At 36.5% G+C, this 13,453-nt stretch overlaps 1 protein-coding gene across 16 annotated transcripts in view; it reads right to left on the reverse strand.

The window, feature by feature from the left end:
• The window catches only part of RIMBP2 (RIMS binding protein 2), a 151,278-nt gene that overhangs the window by 3,784 nt on the left and 134,041 nt on the right, over positions 1-13,453 (reverse strand). For 8 of the 16 annotated variants that reach the window (XM_080559635.1, XM_080559642.1, XM_080559627.1 and 5 more), the window contains 7 exons: positions 12,521-12,673; positions 9,429-9,613; positions 6,964-7,132; positions 4,811-4,876; positions 3,317-3,420; positions 1,362-1,433; positions 67-201 (listed from right to left, as the gene is read on the reverse strand). In XM_080559635.1, the coding sequence (XP_080415761.1) occupies positions 67-201; positions 1,362-1,433; positions 3,317-3,420; positions 4,811-4,876; positions 6,964-7,132; positions 9,429-9,613; positions 12,521-12,673 (884 nt within the window). The remainder of the gene's footprint in view (positions 1-66; positions 202-1,361; positions 1,434-3,316; positions 3,421-4,810; positions 4,877-6,963; positions 7,133-9,428; positions 9,614-12,520; positions 12,674-13,453) is intronic. The other 8 variants (XM_080559630.1, XM_080559634.1, XM_080559639.1 and 5 more) reach the window with 3 other exon arrangements.

A 13,453-nucleotide genomic window follows, 5' to 3' on the forward strand; every position in this document is an offset into this window, starting at 1 on the left:
GTCTAAATTATGAGACAGAATGGAATGGAAAATAAAAATTTAAGTTTTCCTTATTTGGTTGCTTACCCTTTTTGCTTTTGTACGCATCGGTGTATCATGAAGATATCGCGAGGGTGCATCAGATAGATAGACTTCAACATCATCAGGCACTTCTTCAAGAAAGTTGGAAGGAACCAGCCCCTTCTGTCCATTAAGTTCACCCTATAACATGATGAACATTTCAGTGAATTAAATTAAATGCAGGTTGCCAAGAAGGTAAGGAAATACTTTGACTGTATTTCAAAGCCAGTGAGGAAGAAGAAATATCCATCTAAGGTCACACAAGCCGGATAGTCCTGCTTCTATTTCTGTGATTTGGCAGTGAACACTATCCATTGAATAAAAACAGATAAGCACGTTTATCTATAATTCAGGGTGACACTAAGACATGAATATGCTTTGAGTACTATAGCAGTTCAGTCGCTCATCCAATTTACTATATACAGATTCTGACACGGTGCTTTTTTCATTTTGGTGCAGGTAATTCTGAACTATGACTTGAAAACTCAAAGCGGGTTTGTATGTGAAAATCCTTGTGCTGTTAGACCAACTTGCACGCTCAGAGTTTCAATGCAATGAATGCGTTGACACCTGGAAATCACAAGAGCTAGTGTGCATAATGGAGAACAAATTAATCCCTGCATTATTTAAAAGCAATAGAGAAATGATAACTGAAATCCCATGCAGTTTCTAGACTCAGGTCCTTAAGACTGCAACATCAATGATGTGTCCTAGGCTTCACAACCTAAAAGCACTTCTGAGGCAATCAAATTATTCTTTTGGCTCTCGACAGCAGTGACTTACAAAGTTGGAAGAGAGAGCTGGGCTGTTTTCTGTGGCCGTGCATGTGGAAAAACTAAAGATCAGGATGCAGACTGGCAGCTACTACTGGAATATTGTCTCTCAGGATACAACTCTTCTGCTTTAAAGGAATGGCAAAGTAGCGTGATCAGCCACCCAGTGCTCAAAACTGAACTACTGAACTATTAATTTATTTTAATTTATCATAAGGCCAGGCTGTATGGAAGTTTTTCTCCCAGATGAAGTGCCTTATCCACTAACAGTCATTCACATAGATACACGTGATCAAAATATACGTTTTCCAGCAAACTATATAAGGCAAAAATACAAAATGGCAGAGACAGCTTTGAGGTACATCAACAGCGATCCCTAAAAATGCAATGAAGTGGCAAGTGAGCCAACATCAGTATTGTTCTCTTAGGGAGGGCAGTTTTTCAGGTTCTGCTCTACCGCACAGCTGTGGGAGCAGTGAGGCCCTGAGCTGACAGCTTGTAGCAGTGACCAGGCAGAAGCCAACTTACATAGTAAAATCCATCTTCATCAATTTCACCGAAGACAGTGATAATGTCCCCTGTACAGAATGTTAGCTCAGCCTGTGGAAAAAGGAATGTGACAGTTCGTGTTTTGTTAGACAAAGGTTAACCATTTGTTCTTTATTAACAGTAACGCCATTAATATTTTTCCCTCCCTTTTGTTTTAAGACAGAATTGGCGAAACTGAGTTGAAGAGAATTTTTTTTTTTTAGAATGCTAGATCTAGGCACCTCTCTTACTAGGTTCTAGACAGCCACAGGACTTGCTGCAACAAACAAGCTGAATGCAACCATACCCAGGAGTTGCTCAAAACTCAGCTGCATGAAGCTGTGAGCAACCTGAACAAACTTTGAAGCCAGCTCTGTGCTGAGCAGGGTGGTGAACTCCATGGCTTCGCAGGTCCCTTAACGTCACTCAAGAGGCGCAAATGGGACTAATGTCTACAAGACAAACAGAAGATGTTGATTTCTTTTTTTTTCCTTTCTGAAATATGAACTGAAATTGCGGGGCTAAGCTGGATTCTGTTCAATAAAGGTGTTAGAACAGGCATCTTCAGTCTCCAATCTGCAAACAATACATTGAGCTCTTTTATTGCCTGTGGTTTAAATGTAATTTAATTAGTTTCTAAATTTCTTTTTTAATTTCTTGTGGCCATGGGAAGGAAAGAGAATGAATAAGATGTTTGCTATGTATATGTTGCAATTATTTGATTTATTGCCCCAACTATTTTGTAACACCATAATTTAGAACCAGATTTGGTTCACCAAGAAATATAGGACAACGCTGGCTGAGTTTTAATGTATCAAGTCCCAATTGTTTCAAAATTCACTTTCTTGTTTAAAAAAAATCCAAATTGTTCTACAAAGAAATTTTAAAAAGTATATTAAAAAAAAATAAAAAGCAAAAAAACATTTTGAATAACCGAGGAAGCTCCTAGGTCTTCAGTATTTTATTTAGTGCTTTGAGTGTACCCTGACATTCTTACCACAATGCATATATAAATGAAAATCGCATCAAATCTTGGTTGAGGGACTTACCATGTAACATCAAAGACAATGTAAAAAGTGATTCCATTGTTGCTGATGACAAATATGGAGAGATGGGAGACTGCATGTAGGTAAATGGAAGATAAACCCATAATGAAGATCTAGCTAATGCTCAGTTGTTTAAATGAAGAGCTAGCTAATGTTCACTGGTCGCTTAAGATATCTTTACATTGTTATAAGAAAAAAAAAAGGATTAAAGACAAGACATACAGTCACAAAAGCTCAGATACATTAATTAAGAAAAAAAATACAATATATTATGAATGCTGTTCCACTGTGCTAGAAAGTTCTGGTTTGCATTGCAGAAGGGAGTTGATGTTTTGAGGAAAGGTAAAGCATGGTACAGACATTGGAAAGCGTGCTTCACTATCAGCTTGTCAGTGTGAGCTGGAGCACTTCTCAAAAATAATCATCTTCTTACACAGAAACATATAAAGAAAACTTGAAAACAATAAATGGAAAATAATAATTCCCTACTATTTATAACTCCATGCTTTTTTCCCTACAGACTTTATATATAGAGACATGCGCAGACACACACACACATTGCACAACCATATATCTATAATTGACTGCGTCGACCCATATTAAATAAATATTACAAATTGGGGCCGTGAGCAACCTGATCTAGTGGGTGACATCCCTGCCTATGGCAAGGGGGGGGTGGAACTAGATGATCTTTAAGGTCCCTTCCAACCCAAGTCATTCTATGATTCTGTGCTATTTGAACAATCAGAAATCGACTTGTGCAGAATTTATAAGCCTTTACTATATATACATCTATCTGAAAATATTTGACCAATGTTTGTAATTCTGATTTTTTTGATTTTACCAACTACGTTTCAATTACATTAGGATTCCACAAATGGTAAACACAGTAAACAGTTATATCAATACCTCTACATCAACGTTAGGAGAACTTTCTCTTGGATCATAGTCGTACAGCGCCACCATCCTTCTTGTAGATACTGAATGTTGTCTGCCACTCCGTCTGTTTCTTTCTGTTCCAATCACAAGGAGAGGAAGGGAAGGAAAGCTATAAAAGTTATTTTGAACACAAAACACAAGGTGCAATTTTTCCCTGGGTCACATTCACAACAGTGCATTTGGTATTTCTCTTAGCACAGTGGTAAGACACCATGGGTTACCAGACCTATTAACACAGATGAAAGTTTCAAAACAGCATGTGCATTTCGTAAGTAACTGAACACTTGTCTTGCCCTCTTTATTCTAAGCCCCTGAATCCCCACGCAGTATATATCTGCAAAACTAACGTTCTGAAATTTACTGCCATTCTTTGTTGGAAGAACCAGAGTTTACCAGGGTATGTAAAGGTAAATGCTCAGAAGTCAGGTTTATTTCATTTTAGTAAAACTTTTACTATCTACTCCCCTCCCCTCCCTTCCCACCCCCCCATCACAAGGAGTGTTGTGCTTGGAATTATTCCTCAACTTTCTGCTGGGAGACTGGAATGAGACACGGACACCCTCAGCTGTCCCAAGACAAAAGAGGTTACCCATTATGTAAGTGGTCTGAGGTATTTTCAAGACTGACTACAAGAACCCATTCTCAAGTACTGTTTAAGATTCCTTTGAGGAGGAACAGAAGGAAAAGAGTAAAATAGTTTACAGGAACCACATGACATGTTTACTGATTGCTACTAAATATTTACAGAGAAGTTTAAAATGGGCCACATTTTAAATTCCAATGATTATTAGCATGATTCTTGCAGATGATTGCTGTAGCAAAGAAACATGCTTGTTAGTGCTACTTACAGACAGGCATTGAGGGCAGGTCTGATGAGCATTATGCAGTGTGACAAAGGAAACGTGGGGTTGGGAGGCACCCTATGACTGCTCTGGCAGGAGGGTGGGCATTAAGGGTTCAGCTGATGTAGGAGCAAATACTGAGTGTGGCATGCACTCGCAGCTTTCACGCTGCCCACCAGCTGACACAGAAGCTTTCAGAGATCACCTACTTCTGCAGCAGGTGGATTGGAGTTACCTTCCCAGCTACCGTTGCAAGGGATTTTCAGAGAACACAAGGAGAGATCCAAAATGAAGGCATGAACTGTAAGAGATGCAGGACCCAATTCCCCTGTTTCCCAAACACTTGGATCAACCCATATTTAAGTGATTACCTCAGAATAGCACTTTTCATTTTGGAGTACTTCTCTGGGGCAAGACACTGCTCACAGTCCAGGGTCAAGGGCCCCTCTATGACCAAGAAAAGAATCCAAAAAGGATTCCGTATGTATTTGCTATGTGACACTATTTTCCGACTGCTGGTTTCCAAAAGATCAAAGGCATTAAAAAATAAATAAATCTAGACAGCTCAAATCATTTCAGCTACTTTACAGCTTGAATCAAGTTATTGTTTCTTAGCACAGACCTCTTTTAGACTTTCTGGATCTGCGGTGTACAGAGCGTGTGCTCTCTTTGAAACGGTCACAGTTGACTTCAGGAAAGGAATGCATACAAATAAAAGAAGAGAAGATATGAAGCTGTTCAAAGTTCTGCTTTTAAGGATTTAATGTGGGCAAAGGATTAAGAAAATTATAGTCATATGAACACAGCAATGTAAAGTGTTTGATATGACATTAAAAATATGATTAACAACATGAGACAGACTAGCAATTAGAGGCTGCTTCTGCTAAAAGATCCACGTGGGCAGCCACTGTGACAGTAAGGATCTGAGCACATGGATCTCTTTACTATTCAGAGTGTGTATTTAGTTTAAAATTAAGCCAGACTAACTGCTCTCCCCAATCCATTAATGAGTGTGGTTTTTGTGTTTCTTTTTTTTTTTTAATTTTTATTTATTTATTTTTTATTGTGACTAACAATTTAAATCCATAATAAAGAAAAAATATATGGTACTTTTGAATTGCTAAAATATTTAAAGGTGAACTGCTGGGGGTAGGTTGCTAACAGTTCTCAGAAATGTCTCAATAAAATTCAGTGCTTAGAAATTTTGCCCTGCCTTACATTTTTATCTCAAATTGTCTCCCTCTTTCCAAGATAAAGACTTTCTGATTTCTCAACTATTTCAGAAGCCACTGCAAGTTGAGTGCAATGAAAAAAGATGACATTTGCAGAATATAACCCTAAAACAGCCAAAAATTAAAATTACAGGGAAATACACAGATTGGTGGTTTCATTTTCACAGGTGTTCTGTATCAACATCTTGCTGACTTCAGTAAGAAGAGCACTGAGCAGGACTCACAGCAGTAGGTTTCAAGCATAAATGTTTAGGAATATATTTTTTGTATTCAGGTATGTCTTCATGATAGAATTAGAAAAACATTTAGACAGTTGTTAATCCCACCAGGCCTTCAGTTGTGTTTACAGATGTAGCCACAGCAGGTTAGGTATCCAATTCCACTAGGCTTCAGATGATGTAGTCCTATGTTTACATCTACTTTGCAGAATAATGCTGTGGACAGCCAACCTACTCAGGCACATCTGTAAGTCCCACTGTCTGCCTGTCCCACATTTTTGAAATGTATGTGTAGGTGTATGTACTAAACCTGGAGGAGCAGATGGGCAGTGGGGTTTACAAGCGCAAAAGTGGGAGTATTTGTTGTATTAACATGGCATAACTCAATTAATATACAGATTTGAAAACACAGCAACTAAGAACTTAAATCACCCCTTCCCTTTCATGGGGTATAGCGATTTTTAAAAGATCTCAATATCTGAAGAAGGAAAAAGAAAAAATTGTCTCACATTTACTAATATGTTTTTGGATACAATAAGGTTTTATTCAATCTAAGAAAACAATTGTGGAAGACTTTGTTTCTTAGCAACCACTTTTACAGTTCACTTTTAAACAGGACTGAAACAGTTCCAGCCCTATATACTCTCTGAATTACAGTGAAAGGTTTAAAACATATTGAGATAGTTGTTTAAAATTTACCTTTAGAAGGAAATCTAAATTAAGATACTTGCATCGCGTGCCTCTGTACAACACTGAACCGATGACGTAATGCAAGTGGTTCATAATGCAGAATCATTTGGCCAAACTCTGCTTTTAAAGGGGTTTGTTACTGCAATACCCATAAAATCTCATAATATGTATTGCTATCCCAAATTATATTATACATAACCCTTTGCCACCATCCCTTTAAATTATTGGTAAAGTAAGAAAATGTAGAAGAGTAAAAATAACAACAAGTGACTCATTTTATGCTTTGCAGCAGTGAGCGTATCACAAAGCACTTCAGCACAGCACACTCCAAAGCACAGGGATCTAGTTCTGTGTCTATAAATCTTTCAGGTAAGAAAAAAACATTTTTTTTTTAAATAAGAAAGTAATGCGTGGAGTAGTGAAGATAAAAGTCCTTATTTGTGGCAAAAGGTGTGACCAAGATCAAGTATTTGTTGAATAATTCAGGTACTGACACAGAATGTATCCCATAGTGTAGTAAATTGCTGTAAAATTCAAATGCATCAGCATATAATAAAAACAAAAGGCAAAGCAGATCCAGCCAAGTTAATAGCACCCAAAATTAGGTGAAGTGATGCATATATACTTTCCCTTACCTATTTTCTCTACTGGTGTGTTCAAAGGAAGAAAACCTTGTTTTAGAAGCTGATCCATCATCTCTTCATCATCTGCTTGGATCTCAGAGACCATATTACATGGGATAAGGCCAATTCTTGTACAGGTTTCTCCACGATAGAATCCATCGGCATCTTTGTCCCCATAAACCTGTCATTTAAATAATAAAAGTGTTGGTTAATAAAGGTTTTAGTATTTAGGATTTTTAATAAAGACAGAACAGTTACCAAGGTATAAATAGGTAATTACAGTATAGATGTGAAATTAGTTTTTTACTACTTTGACTTACATTACAAGACTGGAAATGTTAATTTGAATTTTAACTTCAGTTTCTTAAAACAGAAATTGCGTTTTTTTTTTGTTAGCATTGAAAAGCATAAAAAATAGTCATCTGAAAGTCATTAGTTTCCCCATGTGTTAAGTTAAAAGTATGCTTAGCTATTTACATAGATGTTTATGGAATTATTCATATGGCACTGCTTCTTGGTGTCATATGAACTATATTCAATAAGAAGCATTTGTAAAACTGCCCAAGTTTTGTTATTTTGATTAGAATTTGTATATGATCAAAAAAAAATTTAAAAATGTCTGTTTAATACCTAATAATACTTGATGTATATTCTTACTTAAGCTCCGATAGTGTTTTTCCAGAAGACATTAAGCTACAAGAATAGCATGAGCTTTCATCAATGAGAACAGGTAAATCCAAAATTTGTCTTAATTTCTAAAAATGCAGTCAATTCGTAAAGTTTGCCAATGATACAGAGGCCTAAATCTAGGACTGCACAAGACAAAAAAAGAGATATTCTTAACGCAAAACTGATGATTAATTTCAGATTGTTTCCTTTTTTCAGGCAAAATCAATTACTTTCTTTTCTTTAAAAACAAACAAAAAAAATCCAAACCAATCCCTTCAGTTCAAATCACAGTTTGTAAAAACTGACCTTTTATTAGCCTCAGCCTTCTCAAACAGGAATCTTTTTCAGTTTGAATCAAAACATGTTCATAACTTATCTGACACCATTACTACTTCACACAATACAGCATGTGCGACTGTAATGTACGGACAGGACAGACTTCACACAACTGCTCAGGTAATGTACGAAAAGTATTTTGGAAATGCAAACCAATCCACATTCACAACAATTCAATGAGAAATCAAAACCAGTAGATCACAGTTATTACCATGGTCCCAGATATAAAGTTAATATCACTCAGAATAAATATCTGATGTGGGGACTCTCTAGACTTTTCAGTGACAAATGTACTATCAGTGAAAAAATAATTAAAATACCTGAATGAAGCAAACATTGTTGCCAAAAAAAAAAAAAAAAAAGTTCTTTTCCATAAATTTCCATATTTTGGGCATAAATTTATATCATATCTAAAGAGGTAACCAAAATATTGAACCAAGTATTTAACATATTAACATTAAAAAATTGTGATTTTGTGTACAGACATTAGTGTTAGGATACAATCCAACACAGTGGAAGGAAGTATATATTTTAATAGCTTAAGTAACACTTTTTTATCTTTAAGCAGATAGTTTTACAAATAAGTGTATATATTTTTAGGTTCAGTTTCAGATCGTACTTAAATCTCAGTTAAAACCTGGACTACCAGCAGCCTTTCCTTCTCCCCTCCCTCATTTCCACCCATTCTGCACCAGATAGCTTAGATACAAGGCTATGGAAAGAGATGTTTACACCTGCTGATTCAACAGAAAAATCTGCTAGCTTTTCAAAATCAGAACAGCAAACTGAACAAATTTGCCTTGCAGCTGCACAATCATAATGAGGCAAGCTGTGACAGAGGACATGCATAAAGACACGGATGGAGTCAAACACTGTCTGCCACCTGAAACAGGCTGATTTGTCTTCTGCTCCCTCTTCAAGGAGCAGCTTGTGCACCTTACACCTGAACAGCTAGAAAAGGAAGTTATTTTCCCAGTTTCAAAAGAGGATGACTTTGGAAGAGAAATACCTAATTTTGGACCTTATTTAATTTCAAGTGTATACGTGCTAGGAGGGTTCAGTGTTTAAAAAAAATACAGTAGCTGTGGATACATACGGAGGTGCAACACTAAGCATTTTTACAGTACCTTTGCAGTAAAGAGGTCAATTTCTGAAGCAGTTTTTCCTATAGGGTTTGTGGCAATAGACACAGGAGGCCTCAGAGTCACAATTTTAGTCTTTGCATCTAAATCTCAAATTGAGTCTTTCCCTAGCTACCTAACGCAACTCTGAGATTTCTTCCTATTGCCTAATTATATTTAAGCAATTAGCAGTAGATATTAGGTTCCAAATCCAATTAGATTTACAGCCTGAACCTCTGGAGGAAAAAAAAATCTTGGACTCTTGTCACACAAGTTGCGCTCTCCACTGGAAACAAAGGACATGCTGTTTGTAACAATGGGTCCTTTGTTTCCTTTGTTTTTAGATCCCACCTTAATGATCTGTCCTTCTTTAAATGGCAGCTCTTCTTCTGCAGCATCAGGATTTGGGGACATTGTCAGCGGATCATAGTCAAAGAGTGCAACAAATATTCGAGTAGAAATATCTTCTGTGCCAGGATCTGTTTCTGATTCTTCATAAATATCTGGAGAAAGATGGTCATGACCACCATAGCCATCTATGAAAGTAAATTCAGAAAAGAGCAATTCAGTAATTCGGCCTCATTTTTTCAACTATTTCAGTTAGTATTTGAAAAGTGTTTGGTGTTTCAGTGAAAACTTAATGCATGTCCTATCAAGTTTGGCATTTCTTTTTTTTTTTTAATTAGCAAGTTGTAATTTTTTAAGCATATTCAACCTGCGTGCGCTGAACGTGGTGTTGATCTACACCACAATGACATTTACACAAGTGAATACAGCTCAGGTAAGAAAGCAACTTTTGTTAGGTTTACTATAGTTTGCTATAAATTAGTGAAGCATGTTAAGAGTGACATAATGATGATTCTGATAGGCGTTAACTTTACTGCAAAAATAACCATGCTTTGGATCCACCTGTTTTCCAGCACAGCTGCTTCTGCTCTTCATGGACACAAGAAAGCACATCCCAGCTGTGTTGACATACCATGTTTTAGGTATGAGGTTTAAAACATGGTTATAACCTCTTCTCTTCAGACAGGTAAGAAGAAATATACTTCAGTAGTGTTAGTTGTGTCAGGGATGGAAATATACTACTATTTTGCTTAAACACAGTCAATAGTTAACATCGACAGCAATGCCCCAAACCCACCTGAACACTATAAGATATGATAAAATCCAGGAGCAAAGGTTAGCTATGACTGCATTTAATTATACGCTCATTAGGAAGGATCATCCATGAACATCACAACACTTGACACTGTACTGTTCTCAGGCCACTGCAGGGTACCAAATCAATTAGGACTTAAAAAGTAAGAATGAACTTTTCATCTCATAGCTTTCAGACATTTCAAGTTACCTGGAGAAGGCATTTAGTCCCTGATTCAACAACATACGTGAGGATGGACTTCAGTAAAACTGAATTAGTAAACTAGGCCAAAATGGCTAACAATAAGTGTTTTGTTGACAGGTTTCAAATGCTTTTAATTTTGTTTTGAAAGAGCATGTAGCAGTACTTTCTCCAAAAAACTTGCTCTTTCAAGACACATGAAGCTGAAGACCCAAAAGCACGCAAAATCACAAGCCACTTCAATAAAACTTATTTTCCAAGTCCCACTAACTTGAACGGGAGTCAGATACTTTTGTTCTTTGCTGAATCAATACTTATCATCCAGTTTGCAAGATCTTTCACACAGATAAATTGAGAATATATTATGAACTACAATGAAAATGTAATTTACCTATATCATTTTTTTTCAAACACATTAATACAAGTTTTACTGTAATCATCTCTTATAAAGACTACCTTTTTTGTTAATCATTTGAATATTTAATATGTAATATTTCAGAAAAAAATAATCTTTTTGCTTCAATTCCAAATTTCTTTCAACATTTGACACGTTTAAACTACCAGAAAAAAAAAATCAGAGGGTCACAGCTTTAAGGGAACAGCTACTGACTCTTGGGTCCAAAGTGCAAGAAAGAATGTGAGTAGGGAAAAATGCAGAACAGCAAAAGGGCAGGGAAAAATTCCAGCCAAGAAGCTTTATGCAGGCACAAAGCACAAAAAGGGTGTGTGAAAGAAGTGCACATATGGGACAGAAAGCAATGGGACACACAGGGTGGGTTTCTTCTCTATTCTGTTCTCTTCTTATAGTCATGTCGCAGTCTGTATGTGGTTTATACTCGGGCCCACCAGGCAACATAAAACAGGTGGTTGAAGGGGTGGGATATTTTGACTGTTAATTTTTAAATTAAAAATACCAATGTTTGCATCTGACTTCAACTGTGATTAATAGGAGTTAGGTGCAAATATGAATTATAGCCATATGTATCCCAGTTAAAAGCACTAACCTGTAATAATCTGACTCATGATAGTGAAGTTTGCTTCACTGAATGAGAACACAAATAGTCTCTTTATTTTCTCATTAGCCACTTATTCTCTTATGTGGTATATATCATACACACATGTAATTGTGTATGTAAAATCTTAAATCTTTGGATGCAGCCAGCCAGATTCCCAACCGATGTCAATTTACTGTAGTTGCATTGAACTCACTAGCTATACACAAGTTGGTGATCTGGTTATAAGTCAGATATGTTCGCTTTGAAACCCAGCATTAAATTATAATTTACTTAACTTTCAGGGTCCATTTGCTTCATTTCAGAAATCAGAAAAAAAAAAAAATAAAAGAAAAGGAAAAAAAAGAAGTGTTTCCTAGATCTACATATGGCCTAGGCTGCTTTTATGGGTTAAGTGTTAGACACTTTAATTCACTATGTTATGAACTATGAAAACTGAGTTGTTGATCATGTAATGATTTCTATGTTGATGAAGCAGCAAATACTACCAGTAGTGGGTATAATTACCTTACTCGTGTAATACAAGTTTGTTATTATGACGTAATTATACCTAAAAATATGAATATTTTTTGTCTTCACCAAGGGACAGAGCCAAAGGCCTGTGTGATTAATGAAAAGACCCTGAATCATTGTTTAGCCCAAGCCGCAAATCAGATTAATGTTTGGTAACAGATTCCTATTATTGAACATGTAAATCACATTGTGATTTAGCAGCTACTGTTTGACCCTGTCCAATCTATATGAATCAAGTGAAAATGTGCTCATTTTGATGAATGGTTGTTCAGGTATATACAGTAAATATTGACTGGCATTAGTAGCAGCGTAGCTTCACAGAGGTTCATGCAATGCAGTGTGCTCAGACTCAACTGAGTATGGAAAGGTGGCCGCACAGCAGTTTCAGGACAGAGGACTAAGGGCTGTTGTCCCTTACAGCTGAGCTGGAGAAACTTACCTGACAGCAAACAGGACTTAAGAGCTAGTTCCCCTGGCATTCTGCATTGCATGCAATGTTGTCATACATAACCGCACTTGTTAACACGCAGCTCTAAAACGTGTCTGTCATAAAGGATGAATAATGTTCGGCATACCGTATCTATATTCAGAGGCCATGGTACGCTGCTGAGGCCATTTCTTGTGTCCACCAATGCTGCGATAATAAGCTTCTTCTTTTACAGGTGAAATATTTCCCTCACTACCTGACCGAGACCGACCGCCTTCACTGTTACTGTCCATTGTAATTTCTACGAAGAAAAAGGGAATGATCTATTAAAACATATTGTATAGTTGCCTTTGAGGAGGCTCCTGCGGGCAAGTTTTGCCTATCTTCTTTACTAACTTGCATATAGTAGGAAGGCTAAACACTGTGTAAGCTTTGCCAGATGTCTCAGCCTCTAGAAATCCTCCTGTATCACCTTTTATAAAGCATCTATTTTTTTTTTTTTTAAATTCACATGGTAAATATTATTTGTTAGATCTTTGGATAGGAATCATCTGTTATTATGAGGTTTAAGTAATCCTACCTGACAGATCTGCAAGGTCAAGAACACTGTAAACTGTTTCACCTTCTAAAGTATCAACCTAAAAACAAAAATTAATTAATTTACTTAAATCCTACCTGCAACAGTATACTAACCCAAAGTATTTATAGCTTAATGGAGAAAATACTTCAAAGAATTTCCTAAGAATTTAAATTCTGGAACATTTGAAGAAAGATTTGATCTTTGGAATCGTGACAACATTACAGCGTTGAAGGTCTTTCCCTCTAATTTAACTTGCCACTGCTGCTTTGAGAACTTCCCATCATTAGTGAGGCTGAGTAACTTAGCAAATACTCCAGGCATACATGTAAAGGAATAAGCCACTGCCAAGAAATTTGGAATCCACATTTTTGAGCTGTATACTGAGACCAACAGCAGTTTCACATATTTAAGCCATCTAAATTTTCATATTGTAATGACATAACCATCATAATTTCATTCTTCCAAAACCCTACTTGCAGCCATTATTCATGGGAAACTTCC

The sequence above is a fragment of the Anser brachyrhynchus genome (assembly GCF_964034855.1).
Source record: "Anser brachyrhynchus genome assembly, chromosome: 17".
NCBI classification, from domain to species: Eukaryota; Metazoa; Chordata; class Aves; order Anseriformes; family Anatidae; genus Anser; species Anser brachyrhynchus.